The sequence below is a fragment of the Lactuca saligna genome, chromosome 4, assembly GCF_052625555.1.
Source record: "Lactuca saligna cultivar CGN05327 chromosome 4, ASM5262555v1, whole genome shotgun sequence".
NCBI lineage: Eukaryota > Viridiplantae > Streptophyta > Magnoliopsida > Asterales > Asteraceae > Lactuca > Lactuca saligna.
In genome coordinates, this window is record NC_136420.1 from 43,990,208 (window position 1) to 44,012,522 (window position 22,315).

The window sequence follows — 22,315 nt, forward strand, 5'->3', positions numbered from 1 at the left end:
ATTTTTTTTCTTATAAATTCAAACTTCTTAAATGTTTAGAATTTCATATTTTTTTTCTTTAAAATGAACTCATGTAATACATGGGTCTTATACCTAGTTTTAAAATATATATCTTAATTTATCTTACAAACAAATGCAAATGATTTTTATCATTACTTAATTACTTGGGATAATGCTGATAACTTATTTAAAATATTATCGTATTCGATGACAATCTTTCTCGATGTTACTCCTAATATGGTTAAAATGTTATCATTCTTACATGATTTCTCCAAAGTGCTAAATACAAGAAATAATAATATATAGTTTTTTATTTTTGTAATATTTTATTCTTATTTTTTTATCAAAACGATTATACTTTTGAATTAGTTTTTAATAGAGAAATAGTGACTGCGTTTTAATAAAACGCTTATCTCATGATATACAATTTTCAAAACACATTATTGTAATATTAAATGGTTTGAAAGTATAATATTGTGATTACATTTAAAGAATATAATAAAAAAAAAAAAATTAAATGCACTATTATTTCGTGTATTTACCCAATTATATAGTAATAGTGTAGTTGACTAAAACTTTTTATTTTCGCGTATCAAATTAGATGTTGATTTTTTTGTCTGATAAAGAGAAAATAATTTAACTAGTTGTATGTTTAATCAAAATAGTTTTATAAATACAATTACATATTTATCAGTAAATCATTTCAAAAATTAACTTGTGTATGATTACTGTTGTTAATTTGTTTGTAAACAAATAACTAATTCAAAAAATTTATAGCTATTTTACCAAAAAAATATTTTAATCTACGGTCGACAGTTCTATAATATTAGAGGAACAATCATTCAGAGATAAATTTGTTGTTACAAATAATAACAGTTTTTATTTACGTGACTTAAAAACACTAAATTATCATTAACGTTTCTCGGTGTAGTTTGAGTTTTTTATTCACCTTTTTAAGTTATACAAGGTATGAATTTAGAAATATTATATCAGAATGATTATTATGTTTTCCAAAACATTTAAAACGGTTGGGAAAAAAAATACAGAGAGGAATTTTTAAGCAAAACGTAAATGATGTTGAGAAGAATATATTAGAAAACAATAAAATGTAATACAAGATATACTATAAAATATTTAACAAATAGTATTCAAAATATAATGAGCTAATTTTAAAAAATAACAATCTACCCTCAATTTTAATTATAACATTTTGCGCTTAGGTTTATCTTTATTATAGACATGATTTCAAATTAACTTTTATCAAGAAACTGTATTTTTAAAGAACTACAATTTCTAAATAAATTAAAACCTTTAAAATGTAAAATATTAATGAAAAAATATATAAATATATATAGTATTGTAAACACAAATTTATTTAAATAATACTGTCACATTAAGAAAATCAGAAACTATATTACTATTATTACATTACATGTAGTTTTTATGTCATCATATTGATCGTATCTGTCCAACTATTAGTATTTCTTGTATGCACATAAAACTGACACTAGATCCATTACAATTACCCTTAATACGAAACATTTTAAAATAAAAAACAAATGTATTTATTTATATTAAAAGAAATATTCCATTTACTAACAAACCTTAATATCCAATATTATTGTATTAAAACACAAGCCATACAGCAAATTTACTACATACTTAAGCAATTGATATTTTATTATATTAAAATATACTGTACTTTACAAAAACCAATATAAACCTCTTTAAAATATTTTAAACAGGTGAACTTTAAATAATAAAACATCTATTACCAACAGGAAGTTCATAACTTCATATCAAGTTACTTACATTTTCTTAAAAAATATATCAAATATTAGGTTTATTCCATATAAGCATATAACTAACAGAAAGTAGTAATTAATCCACAAATTAAGATTAGTCATATAAATCAAAAACCCATGAGTAAGCCTTCCATACATCAAAAAAGCAAAAAGACTGAAATACCCCATATCACACTTCAACACAGCCCCATAATCGGATCCAACCAGACCCGACCCGTCCGACCCATCCGGGTTAACCGAGTCAATACCCGAACCACCACCTTCACGTTGCTGTATGAACCGACTTATCACCTGTTCATACAGCAAAGCAAGGTTCGTTCTTGACTCACCCCAAAAATTCTTAAAAAAAAATAAAAACTATTATATCATTCACATCCCACCACCACCACCACCACCACCACCATACACCACCACCACCACCACCACCATGGAAATCATCACATATGACAGCTCATTACCCATCATACCCAATAATTTCCATGTCTCAAAACCCTAAAATCCCTCCATATAATTAGTTGTCAGACGGGAGGGCCGCTTTGATCTTTTGAACAGTACACGAAATAAGATTATTAACTGTTTCCACCGACTCCACTGTAAGCTTGGCGGTAGGTAAGCTATTCACAAGGATCTGAAATGCAACAGTCAGCAGAGATCCACCAGCTCCACCACCACTGCTGCCACTGTTGTTGTCTGTCTCTGACCCGACCCGACCACCTGTCCCATCCGGTACTATGGCAAACCCTGATGGCAGAAGAGCCACGTAAGCAGAATCACCGCCGTTCATCACCACATGCATGGCCGGAATGTCCACCGGAGCATACACCACCAGTGATCCGGCAGCATCTATGCAAGTTTCTTGAAGAATCAGCATGCTGCTCTGGTTCGCATTCATTGCCTGTTGTAAGAAAAGGACACCAAAGACTAAATTATTATATGTGGAGATATCAGAAAGTTATTTTGTAAGTATTAGAAATTAGAAAAAGAGAAAAGAAGAAAAAAAAATAATGGTCATTGTGTGGTCGCTGTCCAATTGAGTCAACTGCTTTGGAAAATTTCCCAAAAACCAAAACGGTGACGTACGATCTGAACCCAGAAAGGTCTCTAGTGTCCCCTCTCACATGCACACAGTGTGGGTGTGTGTGTGTGTGTGTTTTGACTTTCCGGATTTTCTTTCAGATGAAAAATTACTAACAAAACCTTTTAAAATAAAAAGTTCAGTCTGTACGTTAGATCTGAAACAGACCCCTCCCACTTTTTTCTATGTGCGGTGAAATTACCATTTCGCCCCTCGCCATCTATTTATATTACCACCTTTTTATCATATCTATCATATCTAAGTTCCAAACAAACCATCCTCGTTCTTCCACTATGACGTCAAAATAGTACAATTTGCAAAATCGAACAATTAACTTTTCAAACTATAATAGCTTCCCGATTTTCACTAGAAACATACCCTTTTTTCCGATTTTCCAAATTACTTTAGATATGCACTATCCATCCTATGTTTTATATCGGATGACTAGAAAATCAGATGACTCGTGCATAATCCACGAGTCATCAGTAAATTTATGTATCTGTCATCCGATATTCATCTGATAATCGGATAACACATACAGTTATATTGAGAGATGGTGTGAGAAAGATTACGCTAGCACGAAGAAGCGAGACACAATTGCCATGATCTTGGCCTTTCGCGATATGAGCCATTTCTTGCATGGGCCCACCGTTCGACAAAATATCCCATTCGCTTCTCAACCGTTCATCACGAAGAAAATCGAATAACCGTTGAGGAGACACGGGCAACCAAACCGAAGTAGCCGCGCTCAAAACAATCCCGGGTGGCTCACCCGGGTCATCCACACTTTGTCGGGTCATGACCCGAACATCTTTATCAACATTATTCGCACAAAGTTTGTTCCATTTATACACCGTGGATGCACAAACTCCCGCACAAAAATTATCTGTCATTCTTTGCGCTAGTTTCAACATGCTCTTCCTCCCACTTGAAGTTATAGCTACATGAAATGAAAACCATTAAAATAGTTGTACATACACATGTAAGTTGTACTGTGTGCTTGATTCTGCAAAAAAAAGTTATTCTTCTAGCAACCCCTGAGCTGGCTCACATGTTTATTATATCTAAGGCTTACCGGTATGATCTCTAGTAGCGACCGCGGAGGACATGAGAATGGCAAGGCATTCACACTGGCGTTGGAGGGCGGCAACCCACCGTTGTGCACCGAATCCCATTCCGGCTCGAACCAATGGTCTGTAAAGCTCGTGGACCGCACTTTCATCGTATTCCGCATGTTCCACCCAAGTAACCTTCAACACCAAAAAAAAATAATGAATTTTTATGTATAAAATAATACACAAGTACCAAGAAAACAGCACCTTATATGTGTATGTATTTATATATAGGAATCTAGTACATATAGCCGCACTTGGAGGTATTTCAATGAATAAAGTAATTAATTCTTGAAAGTAAAATAATTTGCATGAAGATAAATCTTGGAAATGGGCTCGATGAGAGACATAATATATTCATACAACCCTTACTATCAATTCATGTAAGCATGAAAATACGAATATTTTAAATCTCTACAACAATTTATGCAATAGAATACGGAGAATATGACACGAAAATGGTCAAAGAGGATTCGACTACGAGACAGAAAAGAACTCAGAAAAATAGGAATAGAAACATGAAAACAATTGTTTTATAAAAACGATGGGTTTTAACTATTAAAAGTAATTGGGATCAAGGTGATTTGATTAATAAATGTGTCTCAAGGCTCAGAAAATCAGGTAGTTAGATGTTTCTATCCCATATTATAATGCAAGGTCACAGGAAACGATATAAAATAATCGAATTGGATTTCGTATGCTTGATTTAAGGAGTACCAATGCATTGGTAAGTCAAAACAGCATCTATAATGAATAAAATATCATTTGAGAAGGTTCCTTTCATGTTTTAAAATTCATCTGGAAATGAATCATGTCGATGAGAGTGTGCCAATTTATGTGATTAATCACTAGACGAAAAAGATGTCACATAAATCAAGTGGTTCGGGAACGGGAACGAGTTGTACCATATGCATGTGGAGTTGTACATCCGGGTACACCTTCTGACCTTCATGTTTCTCAACTAATTTTTTTTAAGGTCGAGTACTAGTTAATCACTATGAAAAGAAAGCACACAGATACAATAACTTCAAGAAAGGACTTGTACAATGTGCATCTAGAGTTGTACTTTTACTTGAGCATTCATGTATCTCAACTAAGTTTCAATGCGCCAATGTGACTGAACTAAAAGAGATCACCTAAACAAAGCCGATATCGCAAAAAACTTGCACATTATGCATATTAAATTGTACATTGTGCATTTGAAGTAGTACATTTAGGTACGCATTCAAGTTTCTGAACTAAGTTTTTAAGGTTTTAGGTGATGAGATATGCCAACAAACTCATTAAAGATCAACACCAAGCATACCTACTTGACATACTCCATAAATGCTAAAGAACATTTAAAACCTTGACTTTTTGCAGTCAAACCGCTCGACTTTTTACTTCAAGATCGATAAGAATCGTTCAAGATATCAAAAAGGCACAAGAATCACATTGAATTTTAACCAACTTACTTACATCATAACACATTTCAAGCTTTAAAAGAAAATTTTTCACCAATATAAAACTTGAACTTTTTTAAAGTCAAATGTAGTCTTACCTTAGAGTAGCCATTTGGCATATCTTGAACAACACAACCAGAGGGAAGCCTCCTGCAACTTGAAAAAGCCGGTGAGTTTTCCCGGATTGTATCGATTGATACATCAACCACCGCCCACACGCCTTCTGCATGTTGCTTACAAAATCGAAGAAAATTGACCTCACGAACTGGAACTAATGGGGAAAGAACTTGTAACTCCGCATGCATCTAAAAAAATATATTTAAATTAATAAAATGATTGAAAACTATATAATAAAATAAATTAATAACTCCCAGGATTTTGATTTTGATCGGAGTATTACCAATTGAAGTGCACCATTTCTTGTTCCTCCCATGCCATTTGAAATCACATCGGTGGTTGAAGTTCTAGCAATCATACACGGAAACATTTCCGCCCATTTGTTCTGATTAAAAAGGAACGAAATTAGGTTAAGTCGATCGTTGGAAACATGTAAAAGATAAGGGAATCGGAATTGGGGTGGAATGAAATGGGAATTACCGAATCCATGAGTGTTTCGACGAGAGCCAAGCTATTGATGATTACCATTCCGGTTTCCCGTGAAGCTTCGGAGACGTATTCGTTTGGTTTCAATCCGATGCAAGGAGTAATAGCTCTTGAATACTCATTTGGGTTCATGATTTCACGACCACCTTCTATGCGAAGCCAAAGTGGTTCATCTGTTTGAGCTAATTTGACTAATTCATCCATGGCAGCTAACGCGAGTTCAAGGTACATGGATCTTTCAAGGGAATGATCGATTCCCATTACGTTGTTACTTGCTCTTGAAGATGGAACGACAGAAGAAGCGGTGGAGATTCCGACACCGAAATCCGGTGGGCCTAGAGGTAACGCTGAGGCGGTGGAACTGAGAACTCCGCCACCACCGAAATGGTTGTTGCCGCCAACGCCAAGTTCTAAGCTAGAGTTTGGCATGGGAGGAGCCATGGAGGAGACGGGGCGGCCGAGGAATTTTCCGGCGAGTGCACAAACACGATCTAGTTCGTCTTTTAAGCGAGCGTTTTCGATTCTGAGGTGTTGTTCTTCTAATGAAATATCACCTATCATGGCCGGACCACCACAATTTGAGCACATCGGGTTCCTCATTGCTTCACGAATTGACATGTTTTCTGCTCGAAGCTTATCATTTTCTTGTCGAAGAATTGAATTCTCGTGACGCTCTAATTGCGTCTGGCAACCATAAAATAGAAATTTTGAAACATAAGGTGTCAGTCTTTTTCAGATGATTGTCGGAAAAAAGATTGAAGGTGTTTACAGTTCTTCTTACTTTCATCTGTGTACGACGATTTTGGAACCAAAATTTGACTTGTCGAGTCTCTAAACATAATCTTCTGCTAAGTTCCAATCGTTGTTTTTCATCAGGATGTGGGCACTCTTTGAATAATCTAAAAAAAAAAACCATGAAAAAAGGTTTAATCTTTTTGATTGAACTAGTTTTAGAAAAAGAAAAAAAAAAAAAAACGATGGAATTGTACGCTTCAAGTTCTTGGATTTGTTGAGGAGTGTGACGATGGTATCTTTTTTTTCGTGGCGGTTTTCCGTCGTCGGCATCGGGATCGTCACCCGAGGCGCCACCGTCCATGTTATCACTGCCAGATCTACTCTCGTGCTCCTCATCGCGGCTCCTTCTACCGCCACCGCCACCGCTGATCTCGTAGCTTTCTGGCATTCTTCCCATATCACCAATCCCACCTCCTCCGCCTCCACCTCCACCACCCTCCATCGTTGTTTGCTGAAATATAAAGAAATAAAGTAGATCAGTTCATACAGACACCACAACTGTCGACGCCACCACCAGCCATTTTCTGTGAAAAAAAAAACACAAATATGTGTGTGTGTCTTTTAAAAAGAATGATAGAGGATTACAAGAGCAAGTGAAAGGCCGGGGGAGGAGAACATGGACTTGGAGAGCGGCTGAGACAAAGCGCCACCGCGCATATTATAAGGAATATCAGCGACGATTCTAGCACCACCACCTCCTCCACCGTCGCCGGCGTGACTGTTATCAAGAAAACCCCCAAAACTCATGAAATTTCACTTCACTTGGATAAAGAAAAAAAAACCCACCTTTCTTTATTTAATAAAACCTACACCCACTTCAAAGTTTCAAACCCTTTTTCAATATTCATTACACAAATTCATCGAAAACACGAACAAATCTTTCTACGAACAGATAGAGCAAAAACGGGTTTTCTTTCCGACTCACAAAATGAATAGAAAGAAAAAATGGGTAGAAAATAAGAAAAGAAAAAAAAGACTCTCTCTCTCTCTCAGTAATTGGTGGATTGAGGTGGATTTGTGGTTCTCCCTCTCTCTTTCTCTCTCTAAGAAAACAAGGAATGTGCTGAAACCCTAAATGGGAGAGGGGAGAACTATATGCATGCTTGACTTTGGGTTTTGGATCATGAGCTGAGAGAGAGAAAGAGAGAGAAGTTAAAGAAAAACAAAAAGATTTCTTGTAAATTGGAGAGAGAGAGAGAGAAGAGATAGAGAGGAAGAAGGAGATAATGTGTGTGGAGCCTTCGAAGCCTTACAAATACAAAACAATCAGAAAAGGTTTCACAGTAAAAAAGGGTCGGTTGGTTGACTCTTCACTCTTTTCATACTCTCATCTCTCTCACACACAAACAGAGAGAAAGTCTTTTCTTATTTCTCGATTTTTTTTATTAATTTTTATTTTGTTTATAAATAAACAAATATGACATGCAATCCGCTATTTATGTTAATAAACATTTATTGCTAATAGATTAAATACTTAAAATGTCTTGTAATAAACAAAACAAAAAATATTAATGAATTCAAGTCAATAACTCAATATCACGATGAGAAAAAACAAAATGTCACTTGGAAATTCTGAAGCTTATTTTCAAAAGGTGCTCTTCAAAACCGTACATTGTTTTGACTTTTGATAAAATAATTCTATCTTCATATCATTCATAATAGAATTTTAATTCATAGTTTGGTCTTTATAAAACGTTTAGTTTACCTTCATGGTTTTGATCTCCTCCGTCTCCTGTTTCAAGAAACTAAAACATAATTATAAAATCAAATTCAACTAAAATCGTGTTTTATGTGAATAAAAAATGATGTTGCTAAATTCACACCCCTTGTACATTTTATAAATATTTTTATTAAAAGTCAACCTATAATAAACTATTTATAATTTACTTTTTCGACAACAATGTAAATTAACCAATAAAAGTATCTTAAAAATCAAATAGAATGTCTATATGTGTTTTGGAACCCAATGGTATCAGTAAAGGCGTTGGTTCGGGCCTTTTATGAATTTTGGATTTAATTTCGGTTGGTTTTCAAACTAAATAAAGTTTATAGTTGTGTATGGCTTCTCGTTAACTTTTCTTGGATATCAAGAACATTAAAACGGATAAGAGATGCAAAAGTTTTGAGCATTTGAAGTTAGAGGAGGTGTGGGGCCAAAACGGGTACCCATGGTGTATAGGAGAGGTACGCATGGCGTACACGGAAATTTGGATGCGGGTGCATTTGGGATGCCCTGCGTTCCACAAAGGAGCGCGTTGCATTTATCAGGCCAGATTAAAACCCTAATTTAGGGTCTTGGACCCTATTTAAGGACCTTAACTCACCTCCAATGTGACAACCCGAAAATTTCCATTTTGTTCAAACCGTTCAAATCAATCAATGTCATACTCGTTTGTGCTATCTTTTAGCATTGCTTATAGTCTATTTAAAGGCTCTAAACTCATTACAATCAAGCTATTGGGTTAGGGATGTATCAGATAAAGTTCTTCGCATTGAAATCAAGCTGAACACTCCATCCAAGGGAGTGTGCAGCCGTACACATGGGTGTACGACCGTACACCCATCCTGACCGTACACCACCTCCCATGTGTAGAGTATCCCTCCATTTTTAAGTCATTTCGTCAGTTTCCAAGTCAAGAACTCGAGTTTCTCTCTCAACTATCATCAAGCCTTTCATCTTGATCTTCAAAAGTGGTAAGTGATTCTTCCATCTTTCTTGATATCCTTCCTAGTTTTGTATTCATTTCATGATTCATCCATGAAAACGTCTCTTTTATGATAGATCTTAAAATCGTCATCAATTTCACCAAGAACACCAAGAACACACACTTGTTCTTGGTGATTGTGAACACCCTTTTGAGCCTCCAAAGTGTAAGTATCCTTTCCCTATGCTTAGTACATGTTAGATACTCATGTTAAACACCTTAGAATCGACATTTAACTGGAAACAAAGGAGTGTACGGCCGTATACCCCTCAAAATACCCCAAAAGGGCCTCCAAAGTGAGAGTCTAGTTCCGATTCTTGTTGAGCAATAGTCCCACAATATTCCCTATCATTCAAACACCCTTTTGTGCACTTTTTACCATAAGTGTACGGTTGTACACTCCATGGCCGCACACCCAAGGCCGCACACTCATCATTGTGGTTGTACACACCCCTTAGATGAATCACATGTGATTCCAACACTTAGTCCAAGTGATTCCTAGTCCCTAAGAGTGTTTCCTTGCATGTAGTTGCTTCTAAACACTATATTCATGCCACAATATGCCATTATATGTCATTTAGGACTCGTTTGTATCTCAGGACTTCATTCGTGGAACTTCTCATCCTTACGTGCATATTCGTTTGAATCACCCACATAATGTGAGTCCATACCCCTATAATCAATCTTTTAACTGTTTTAATGCTTTTAAAGGGGGGATACAAGTTGAACACAATGTTAATTATGTAAATGTTTTGTTATAAACATCTTTTAAAGGATTGCTTTTGTATTAATAAGTGATCAAAACGTTTCAAAAACTCTTTTAAGGTTATGTTACTTTATAGTATACAAACTCCGTTTTTAAAAGTATAATCATAACTTAGTAGATAAAATGAGTATTTTCTTCAAGTCAATACCAGTTCAAGTAAACATGCTAGTAAACTATAATAGGTATACTTTAAGGGTTCAGTTCATACTATAACTAGTATAGAGAATAACATACTATAACAAGTACAGGGAGGAACATACTATAACAAGTACAGGGAGGATCATACTATAACAAGTACAGGGAGGAACATACTATATCAAGTACATGGAGGAACATACTATAACAATAACAGACGAACAAATTCAAGAATTACACACTTATACAATGTTCCTAGTACTCTAGGAAGACATCGTATCCTTAACTCATTGTTTGTAACAAATTAAGGTGTTAATATATCTTTCCGGGTTTGCGTTAAAACCAGTACGATTACATAAACCAGGGTTAGCAGGCACGAGGTGATAAAACATACTAATATATCTTTCCGAGTTTGCGTTAACACCAGTATGATTACACGTACCAGGGTTAGCAGGCACGAGGTGATAAAACATAATAATATATCTTTCCGGGTTTGCATTAACACCAGTATGATTACACGTACCAGGGTTAGCAGGCACGAGGTGATAAAACATAATAATATATATTTCCGGGTCTGCGTTAACACCAATATGATTACACGTACCAGGGTTAGCAGGCACGATGTGATAGCAATATATTGAATCGAAATTATTTATACAAAGTACATTTGTAAAGTACCTAACAGTAATAATTAAAACATATAATTATATACAAAACTCACATCAGTATCAACCGAGGCATCAAAGTACAAAGTTTCATTACTTCTAGTAGTCGTCCAAATAATAGAACCTTGAGTAAACTAAACTAGAAACTCATCAGTAAAGGATTTAATCCATTTTATTAAACCAATATAACCTAAAGGACCTTAAGTGGTTAGCTCTATAATACCGTATTTTATACATAAGGGTTATACATATCATTAATATCTGATAGGTAGTTGTATGTGTGATTTCCGCCTTACTTCCTATTCATTGTTTGGTTATGGGCTTAGGGCAGATTCATACAACTAATTATCCGTTCGATATTAGATTATATAGCTAGTGTAAAATAAGCGATTATAGAAGAAATCATTGTGGTTACCATTTTTACTAAAGGAAATAAGAATTGTTCTTAAAAGAATGTTTTCTTCAAACATAAAGGAACTATTATAGTTAACTCCATGAGTACCAAAGGAATATGTCAAGGTTTATACAACAACGATCTAACAAATAATGGGATGAGTGACTCCCGCCTTATTTCATGTTCCTTGTCTAGTTGTGGAATGAGGGCAAACTCACACAACTGATTATTTGTTTACTATGGGTTTTACAGAACTAGCATCCATTTAGCACTCATAGAAAGGATTGCAACGCCATTTTTACTTAATTTTCATCATATCAGAAGATATAGGATCTTCTGGAGGAACATGCGAACTTTTCTAAAAAGAACTTTCAACTTACTATACATCACTAAAATACTTATGAACTCACCAGCATTTTATGCTGATACTCTCTTTCAAAATAACTTGTATTATCAGGAAACTAGCAGACAGGTATGCGCACTGGGATTCAAAAGATGAAGTTTAGTAGCTTCATGTCTTATTTTTTTTATTTACTTTTAGATTCAATCTTTTGTGAATCACTACTTGTAAACACTTTAATATTAATTCAATGGTTGTTTGTTACTATGATTTCTAAGATACATGTGTTGTGATACTAAACATGACGTCCTCCTCCCCTGAACGTTTCCGCTGTTTCGGTTTGGGGGTGTGACATCCAACCCTCATTTCCTTCAGCCTCCATCCTCTCTAACCCTCAGAACGAAACCCTAGCCTCCATTTGATTGATTATTGAGCTTCAAAGTGCTTCATGTGTGTTTTTTGTGCTTGAGGAAGAAGAATGAACTTCTTAAAGAGTCATTGTTTGACTTTGAGCTTTTGGATCTGTAAGTCCCAAATTTGCTTGATGTATTAATCAAATCCAAATGATGGTGCGAAATCCCAATCAATTAGATGATGCAAGATCAAAATATGGAATAAGGAGAATAAGAAGAAGACGACCTTGATGAATCTTCAATGTTTATATGACTATATTGAAATTACAACACAAGATTCACACACACATATACAAGTTCTCTCTAGTTTCTCTATCTAGCACACATTGAATTACACATACTTATCCCCCTACTCTAGTCGTACACTCTTATGACTCCACTAACACTATTTATAAGAGACACACAACCGCAAATGGATTCACGGTCGTGAACACTCTCACAGCCGCAAACACTCCAACCGAAAACATCACCACAACCGCAGCCACTAGACTGTTTTCGGTTCTAGATGAAAACGCTATTAAAGCCTAGAAAAAGCAAAGTATAAACCATATTTTTGAGACCCAACAATCCCCCCTTGGTTTATAGTTTTCTTTTCTTTTTTACCCAACAAACTCCCTTTAAAAATATAGTTGGCTTTTCTTGTGAATCTTCATTTGGAGCTTGGCTTCAGATTTTTGTCTTCTATTTCTTCACAACTTCAAGATGAACAACTGAATCTTCAAGCTGAATGACTTCATCATGAAAGGATGGGCATTTCTTCAAAATTTGGCTTTGAACAAACGTTGGGTGAGGAGGCTTCGTGAAAAGATTCTTGAGAATCAACACTTTCAGCTTGAGAATCTTTAGAGAGAACGAATCTTCTAGATCACTTGAGCAAGTACATAGATAGCAGCATAATGATTGATGAGACTTCAATGCAATATGTGACATAATCTTCAAGTACAGTTTGACCTTGCTTCTGAGGTTGAAATATTGAATTTTGAAAGAATAATCTTCATTTCTTGTTCCTTCAAATGAGAATTCTTCGATAATCACAGATGAAGCTTTAGCTCAGAAAATCTTGATACAGTCTCCATGAGTATCATCTACATCTAAATTCATTTTTCAAGACAAGGAAAATTTGAGATAAAAACAAAACTAAAAGAAAAAAACATAACACACAATATTTTTGGATTTTTCATATTTTCTGAAAAAAAAATAAAACAAAAACAAAAATATTTTTGGATTTTTGATTTTTCTGAAAAAAAAAAAAAAAACAGAAATAACACTATTTTTGGATTTTTTTTATTTTCTGATTTTTGTTTGATTTTTAATATTTTTAATTTCCCCCCTAAATTTGTGCATAGAAGAAAACTATGAACAAATTTAATAAAAATAGAAATATTTGGGATTAAAGTTGTTAAGCAATTCAATCTCGATTATCAGCACACGTCTGCATGTCTAGATCCGGTCAATCACTAGTATTGTGATCCACTTAAGCACAAAGGATGTTGGCAAATTGGATAGGTTGTAAGTGACAAGACAATTGTACCTATATACTTAAATAGACATTTAGCTGACGACGACCAAGGATATTGTTGTCCACTTAAATTCAGCAGCGAGATCTACAGACAACCTACTAAATGTTTCAATTTTAGATATAGTAGAACGTGTTCCCCACTTCCCAACATACCCCGGTAATCAAGAACTTTCAGAATACTCCTTGCTTTAGATATGCAAACAATTATTAGGAGGGAAGTCAGATTTAGAATGCATATGTTGTATACCCAGGTCGGATATTCCAATCACGCAGAGGGATAAACATATGACTAACTGGATAGAGGGATTGAGAAATAGAATGATACATATGTTGTGTCCCAGGTCGGATCATCCAATCACGTAGAGGGGACAACATATGGCTAACAGACAGAAAGAATTGCATAGATAAGAAGATGCATAGAGATAGAGTTGCATATACTGCAGTCCATGTCGGATCTCCCGATCATGGAGAGGAGGCAACATATGACTAACAGAAAGAAAGCAAGAAAATAACTTTCTATAGATCTACTTTATCAGAATTCACCAGTCGGTCTATCAGTACCGGAATTAAGGGCATCCGTCTATACATCAAGAAAGAGTTACGCCACAATTCTAGATATTGATTACTTTACTGTAGCCCGTAGATTCCCATGTATATCTCACTGCTTAATCTACCTGAGCGTCGCATTGTCAGTCCAAATGAAACTATCTAAGTTCATATTATCTAGTCCTTTCATTGTCAATCTAAGTCTAGCCCTTTTGAATGCTTCGTGTCTACCAGCAAATTGAACACAGAGTCTAAACAATTTGGCTTTAGTGCATTACACGAATATTAGGTTGCCCTTTAGCACTAAACAATTCGTTTCCTCTTTTCCTGCAAAGGACATATACTCTAAAACAAAGTTCTGAATGTTGTACAGTTGAGAGATGTTCCCTATCATGTGCCTAGAACAACCACTATCAACAAACCGAAGTCTAATGATATGCCTCCATAGCCGCTCCATCACAGAGCGGGATTAGTTGGTCTTTGGAACCTAATCCATTTTGAAACTGGGTCGACCTTTTTCATCCTTTCAAGGTACTCTCTCCCATGACATATCCTGCTTGTCACAAACAGAAGATGTAGAAATGTTAGAATCATTAGAGGATTTGGGAGATTGAACCTTTGGTACCCGTCTATAGTTGGGTTTAACCCATTTCTTGTTTGATCCGATGGGTGCCTCAACACTTGATTTTGAACTTTAAGCCGATCTTCGAGATGACTTTGGTCTAACTGATCTTGGTTTCACTGGAGCATCTCTTGTATTGGACTTCTTGGCCGTCATTCCCTTCTTGACTTTGGGATTTTGATTCTTGGCCTTTTGCGCGTTCCAATCACCATTGTGGGATTGTGACCTTGAAGGGCTTCTTTTGGGGTATCTCCCTTTTGTCGCGTTCCACCATCCTTGTGCGTAATAGGGAACGTATCCGTGATTAGGACAATTTATGGCAATGTGTCCAGGTGTTTCACAGTGAAGACATGTATTTTTCTTCATGTAGGAATTGTTTCTTGTAGTAGAATTGTATTTGAGAAATCGATTAAGAACAAGAACAATCAATGTAATGAACTCAGAAAGTAAATAAGACTTTAAAGTTTGTATTACTCTCAATAAGCTTGATTACAAAACTGATAACAAAGTTGGAAAAACTCTTATCTTTAAACCTAAGCTCGGTCCCTATTTATAGGGAAAGAGAGAGTACAAAAATACTAAGTCTAAGACAATTAAGCTTCGCATGAAAGTGACTTAGCAATTATATTACATACAAAATAGACTAAACACTATTCGACTCTTTACAAGACTTCGACTCTTACAATCTCCCCCTTTGTAAACGAGTCGAACTACTCAGTTTGTAAGAATATGAGTAGCAAAGTGCATCATCCTTCGTATCTCCGAATACCAGGATAAAACCTTCCTTAACTCCTTCTTTTCACATTCATTGTTTTTTGTGCAATTGTTCATACGAACTATAAAGTTTGTATATTGCGATGTTGTATACCTTTCGATCTCAACAACTTGAAAAATAAACCTCTTAGCCTTCCCTTTTGTATCCTTTCTAGCAAAAACTAAACCAAATGGTTTCAAATATATCTCCATCTGCATACTTCTTTAACTCAGCTTGTGACTTCGAAGGTTCCATAGCTACTTCCACCTTCCTTCCAAGACCCGAAGCCAGCTCTTCGTCAGTCAAAGCCAAACAGTCATAGTAATTATGAATGAAAACTTTGATATGTGCCAGACAAATTCGAAAAAAGATTTGGATCTGTTTCCTTGAGCTGAGATCCTTCCATATCTTTTAAAAGCAATGCAACTTGAATAAGTTCATTCAAGTTCATTAAAGGGAAGTATGCAACGCTGAAGTCGACTGATTTGTTGTTTGCAAAAACAACAAAATACCTGAAATTTTGTATCATGTTTTCGAACATAACATCCTTCTTTATAGCAGTAACTTTCTTGATCTTGATCAGGGACCATAGTTCATCTTGGTCTTTTCCAAGTACAACATGAAAATGAATTTTTCATGTGTGTATAATCATCTGGGTTCTTGAACTTCTCACTGACTTTTGTATTGTGCAGTGATGAACATCATTTCATTTATCGGAAAGTCCAACTGACTAAAATCTGTGTTAGCAATCGAATAGCTCTTTCTCGGTTTCTTCTCGAAAGGATACATATGATTGAATGCAACTCTCGATTCGATTAACTCATACGAATATAGCTTCCTGGGATCACCTTTGTCCATACCAGGTGGATCATTTTCCCTTAGCCTCTAGGTACTTTGGATATGTCTTTGAAGTTCGATTTCAGCCTCAATTTCTACTTTCTTTTCTTCTATTGACTTTTCGATCAAAACACCTTTCCCTCTATCTTTAAAATTAGGATTCGGTTTTGTAGAACTTGAACCAACACCCTCTGCAGCTGACCCAATTACAATCCCTTTCAGTTTCATAATCAGTTTTGTGGTTATAAGAGTTGTTGAGATAGGGTTAGACTTCATTGTAATTGAAACATAAATTTGTGTAGAAATCACCTTTCCAAAAACTTTCGATTCTTTAGTTGTGTTCTTCTCACCTTTTCCCATTTTATTCACATTTGTCCCTTTGCTTACTTTTTTTCTCCCCCTTGCACCCCTGTGACAAAAGGTGGGGCATTCTATGGCAACATGTGAGCAAACTTTGATATATATGGGAGCAACAGCCTTTTGAATAACTTGATCAAGCACATTAAGTTTCTGAGTAAGGAACTCAGGAGTTAAAAAGGATTTTTGAGTAGGCTTTGATACAACATTTTTCAATTCAGCAAGTAACTCAACCAACTTCGCAAACTCATCCTTGTCATCAGTGGCTTTGGATTCGAACTACAGCATAGTGTCTTGGAAAGTCTTGATAAAATTTGTAACTGCCCCAGCAATGATATCGACCTTCTCTTGAGTTGAATTGTACTGAGAATGCATATTATTAATCTCTTGAGAAACTTCCTTCTTCAACTCTTCCAGTTTCAAGTTGACATCTTCTCGAACCTTTTTAACATCTTTTACGAAAAGAACATGACGTTCCTTCGCAACATTTTTCAATTCCTTCAACGCTCCTTCAAAGTTCCCTCCTTGAGTCCTTATTCGGCTTTCATTATTATGATCAGATTCATCTATCTTTTCAAGAAGTCGTCGTTCAGCAGCTTTTAACAAATTGAATCATCTTCAACATTTGTTTCATGTCCCTAGTGGCATGCCCTTGCCTTGTATTTGATTGTTCCCACAAGCACACTTGCAACAGGCACTATGTTTAGCTTGAATTGGTGGCATGTATATACCAACAACAGGTTGATCAGAAGTAACTGAGTTACAAGCAACAGACTCAGAGTTCAAGGAGACATTGGTTTGTTCAACAGTGTTCTCCTTGTTCTCATATTCTACCATTTTAACTACACATGAAATAGAATCATCCAAAACTTTCACCTCAACACCCTCAGTTGGCCTTGATTGTTCAGTCTTAACTGAAGCTGGTTCAAGGGTTTGACCATCCTGAGCAGGTATTTCTTCCTTGTTGGTCTTAAGGGGTGGGTTATAATTGTCATTAAAGGGAGGTGGAACGTTATTATACCATAGACCCTTGGTTTAATTATCTTTAAATTTTAGTTGTTTTCTATCATGGAAGAAACTACCTCACTTGACACATCAAATTTCTTAAAGTTGAATTCAGCATCATTATATTTAGCTTTCAATGCATCAAGTTTGGCAGTTAATTCGGCAAGTTAGCTCTTAACATAGTTATAGTTTTCACATTTGTTGCTATATTCTTCTTGAAGTTCTCGGAAGTCCTTGATTTGGCGTCTAGTTATTCTTTTAGGGGTTTTTGAACTTTCCTAAGTGTATAACCTTCGTATTTAAGGTCCTCATTTTCTCTTTTTAGTAAACCATTTTGTTCACAAAGAAATTTAATCGTAGTTTCACATGATTGAGAACATGAAATTTCATTGACCGGAATATTTGAAGAACTCATTGTTTATCAAAAATGTTCTTTGACTAAAAACTCAAAAGTCGACCTTAAAAGTCAAGCTTAAAAAGTAAACTTAAAAGTCAAGCCGAAAAGCTAAATTTGAAAATTTTAAAGTTAAACGAGAAGGTTAAAGTTTAAAGTCAAATGTCAAACTTGACGGTCAAAGTCAATATTTTTAAAGTCACAAGTCAAAAATTAAAAAACAAAATTTTGGTGTTGAAAATGGGAAAGAAATTAATTTGATTTTTGGGCTAAAAATGTTCAAATTGCGAAATTGAAACCGAAATAATGAGTCCTTTTGAATTAGATCGGGAAGGAGAATATCATCTCGCAAACTAGATTAGTTGGTAAGGTGGGGTTGAGGAGGAAAGGCACCCGAGTTTGATCCTTGCAACCCCAAAAGAAATTTGAATAATCTCTGGCTGCAAACTCTTGTATGAATACTTGGACCGAACACGCTGTAGGGCACCTGCTGGTCGAGAACTGTCCGAGAACCGAACACGTGCGAGGTTTGCAACTGAGAACGTCCGAAGCCAAAAACGTTGCTAGGTCGTGAACTCTTGTTTGGTTCGGTCGAGAACCCTTCTTCTGTCCGGCCGAGAACCCTTCTTTTGTGCGCAAACGCTTCGGAGATTATGAAAAAAACATCGTTTTTCACCCATTTTTGCTCCAAAACTCGATCAAAAACCCGTTTTTATGAAAAACTCAAAGAACAAACCCCAAATATTTTTTTAAAAAATATCCAACAATGAAAAATACTTCAAGAAAAAAAATGCAAAAGCACTCCAGATCTTGCCAATTTGATTGATACAATCCAAACTCTAATACTAACTGTAAGTCCCAAATTTGCTTGATGTATCAATCAGATCCAATTGATGGTGTGGAATCCCAATCAATTAGATGATGCAAGATCAAAATATGGAATAAGGAGAAGAAGAAGATGATGAACTTGATGAATCTTCAATGTTTATATGATTATAATGAAATTCCAACACAAGATTCACACACACATATACAAGTTCTCTCTAATTTCTCTCTCTAGCACACCTTGAGTTACACACACTTAACCCCCTCCTCTAGCCTTACACTCTTATGACTCCAATAACACTATTTATAGGAGACAAGCAACCGCAAATGGTTTCACGACTGTACACATGCTGTGAATACCCTCACCGCCGCAAACACTCCAACCGAAAACATCACCTCAACCGCAAACACTTAATTGTTTTCGGTTCTAGACAAAAACACTATTAAAGCCTAGAAAAGAAAAGTACAAACCATATTTTTAGACCCAACAAGATCCAGGCTTTATGCACCTAGATCTATCTTCTAGAGATATAAAGTCTCAACCTTGATAACTCTTTCATGTAAATCTAGCTAAGTGTTATTTTGTTATGGTTTTGGTCTCTTTGAGGTGGTTCTTGAGAGTAGAAGTTGCTCCAGAACCTTTAAGTTTCATTTTTGGTCCTTATTGAGGTTATGGAGTCATAAATTTTAGATCTTGATGGGTATAAACCTTTCATGCATGATTTGGTAGTTATTTGATGAAGTTTGGGACTTAGGGTTTTGATTTGGGTCCCATCGAGTTATGCTAAGTCATAAAGTTGAAAACTTTATAACTTAAGAAGTCCCTTAAAATCAGATCTAGAAGTTTGGATTAAGGTCTTAAGGTATTAAGAATTTTTTAAGTCATTTTCGGGTGATTTTGACCTTTAGGGCTCATCTTTGGTGTTGGGCTTCATTAAGCCATGCTAAGGCTTAAACCCTTCAACTTTATGGATCAAGTCACTTGTGTTTAGCTATTTTGAGGTTTTTGACATTTGGCTTAAGGATTAAGTCATTGGAATGACTTTTGGGTGGACGTCGGGAACACCGTACGTAACATTGGGGAATGTCTCACGTTTCGGTTATGATGCTCATTTTTGGACCATGTGATGTACGTCGTGCGTACGTCTGGTCAGATGGGAATTGGCTTTTTGGACTTGGATTCTTTTGGTATGGGATTGGGTTAGGTTGAGTTGTTTCTTTTAGGCTTAGTTGACTTGGGCCCTGTTGGGCCATCATATATTGGGCTAATAATTATTTTGAGAAGGCATATAATGGGATTGGGCCTAATTTGTAAAATTGGGCCATTGGTTGGGCCTTGGATGGTTGTTGGTATTTGGGCCTTTTGGATTATTAGGTTTGTGTGACATCCCCATTTTCATGGCCATAAAAGACCGATTTTGTTTATGCTTTGTTTAAAAATCAGAGTAACATTTTAAATAAAAGTGTTGCAGAATTTGTCCCAAAACAAAATATGATAAAGATTTATCAAAATCATTTCCGTAGAAATGTATTTCATTAAAAAGACTCGGGATTTCATGTTCGATACAGATCATAAGCATAAACAATACAACATAGGCCTTACTACATTATTCTGTATTTACAGGCCTAAAATTCCTTAATCTCTCATCCCAAGACATCACATCTATGCTCATGCGCCACTACCTGTAATACAAGAAACTGAGTGGGTCAGGCTTGGGAGCCTGGTGAGCACATAGGGTTTTCAACCCACAATAAATAAGTTTATTAACTTTATCAAACAAAAAAACACGATTACCTGTTCCCGTTATCCTCAATTTACGTCCCTAAAACATCTAACACAAGGGACCTAGTCTAGGGACTTTCATCGGGATGGATACTAATGCTCAGGGGATTCCTCAGCAATAAATGTCCTTAAGGTAACCATGTGGGGGATGGAGTACACCTGGTGAGCACACAGTTCAAATAAACACCTACAGGTTGCGAGCCTGCTAGCATTCCACTGGATTGTCTAGAATAGTCCGTGGTCGTCATCTATACTCCGCTAGATGACTGGATCATCAATAACATCTATAACGAGGCCTCTCATTATTTTATTTTCTCACACTGCAACTATTACATCTACCCATGTTTTACCCAACACGTTTTGTAGATATACAATACATATACAGTTTATATCATTTAAAAAATGTATAAAATCGTTCATCCAACATAGATAGCAAGTATACATATAATATGCACACACAACACGTAATTTATATAAAATACTTCATATCTATGTGTAAGCTGAAAGTAACTATGCACTCACCTGAAAAGGTGGTGAATCCGAACTCAGACAGCGCTTCGCTTCTTAAAAATAATTTTCTTCGACGAAACCTAGTATTATTACCACTAGAGTTTAGTCTATTATTCGTCGAGACTAATTAATAGTCTGGCTATTATTACTATTATATATGCGTCAAACAATACTTATATAACCCATAATAATAGCCCAAGTACTTATTATAAGTTCCTAATAACGTTACTATAATTAAATAAACAATATATTAAAAATAGCGTAGGCGTAGCTCACTTACAGCGGGTTTTATAGAAAATCAGGCTTTGCTTGGAGCAGCGTTCCCAAGCCGAAAATCTCTTCTTCTCACAGCCGTCGAGCACTCCGGGGCTTCCGCCTCGTGCTAGGGAGGTTCCCTAGGCATTTCGGGGGGGGGGGGGGGGTTGGGGGTAGAAAGAGGTTCTAGAGAGAGAGTAAAGAGAAGAAATAATGAGAAAGGTGTGAAGAAAATGAGGTTGGGAGAGGTTCTATTTATAGGGTGAAAATTGGCTGATCTTGGTGCCACATGTCACCATCTAGTGACAAGACTTGGGGAGAAAGCAATAGCAAAGATTGTATCACATCACCCATTTTCGCACAACACACTTCCGACTTCTAAAATCTGTAACTTTCACATACGACCTTCGTTTTTGACGTTCTTTAAATCCACACGTAGGTAAAAATAAGATCTACAACTTTCATTTTGACGCCGTCGGCTAATTCTCGACCGATCTTAAATTTAACAGTACAAGGAGATTATACTGTTAAATGCCCGCGTAAAATTCATAACTTCTACATACAGATTTTGTTTTCATCTGTATTTTTACCGTTGAGTTCCTATTAATGAGATCTTCAACTCTCATTTAGGTCGCATAAACCAAAAACCGCTCGAACT

At 35.8% G+C, this 22,315-nt stretch overlaps 1 protein-coding gene across 2 annotated transcripts; it reads right to left on the bottom strand.

Moving 5' to 3' along the window:
• Positions 1-1,793: 1,793 nt before the first annotated feature.
• On the bottom strand, positions 1,794-8,086 carry LOC145041731 (homeobox-leucine zipper protein HDG1-like). 2 transcript variants are annotated; one of them, XM_078989893.1, is made up of 10 exons: positions 7,619-8,086; positions 7,418-7,550; positions 7,027-7,283; positions 6,819-6,936; positions 6,032-6,721; positions 5,835-5,936; positions 5,533-5,739; positions 3,956-4,130; positions 3,453-3,820; positions 1,794-2,700 (listed from the first exon to the last, which is right to left on the bottom strand). In XM_078989893.1, the coding sequence occupies exons 2-10, from the start codon at positions 7,487-7,489 to the stop codon at positions 2,317-2,319; spliced, it is 2,373 nt and encodes a 790-aa protein (XP_078846019.1). In that variant the 5' UTR covers positions 7,490-7,550; positions 7,619-8,086; the 3' UTR covers positions 1,794-2,316. The 2 variants fall into 2 exon arrangements, with proteins under 2 accessions (XP_078846019.1, XP_078846018.1); XM_078989892.1 differs by having other exon boundaries at positions 7,418-8,086.
• Positions 8,087-22,315: the final 14,229 nt, after the last annotated feature.

Bases quoted from the DNA above. Each gene is read 5' to 3' on its own strand.
- LOC145041731 (XM_078989892.1), bottom strand. From the start codon at position 7,579: ATGAGTTTTGGGGGTTTTCTTGATAACAGTCACGCCGGCGACGGTGGA. The intron at 6,937-7,026 runs GTACAATTCCAT...TTTTTTTTTTAG, and splicing joins CAAATCCAAGAACTTGAAGC to ATTATTCAAAGAGTGCCCAC. The intron at 3,821-3,955 runs GTAAGCCTTAGA...CATTTCATGTAG, and splicing joins CGCTACTAGAGATCATACCG to CTATAACTTCAAGTGGGAGG.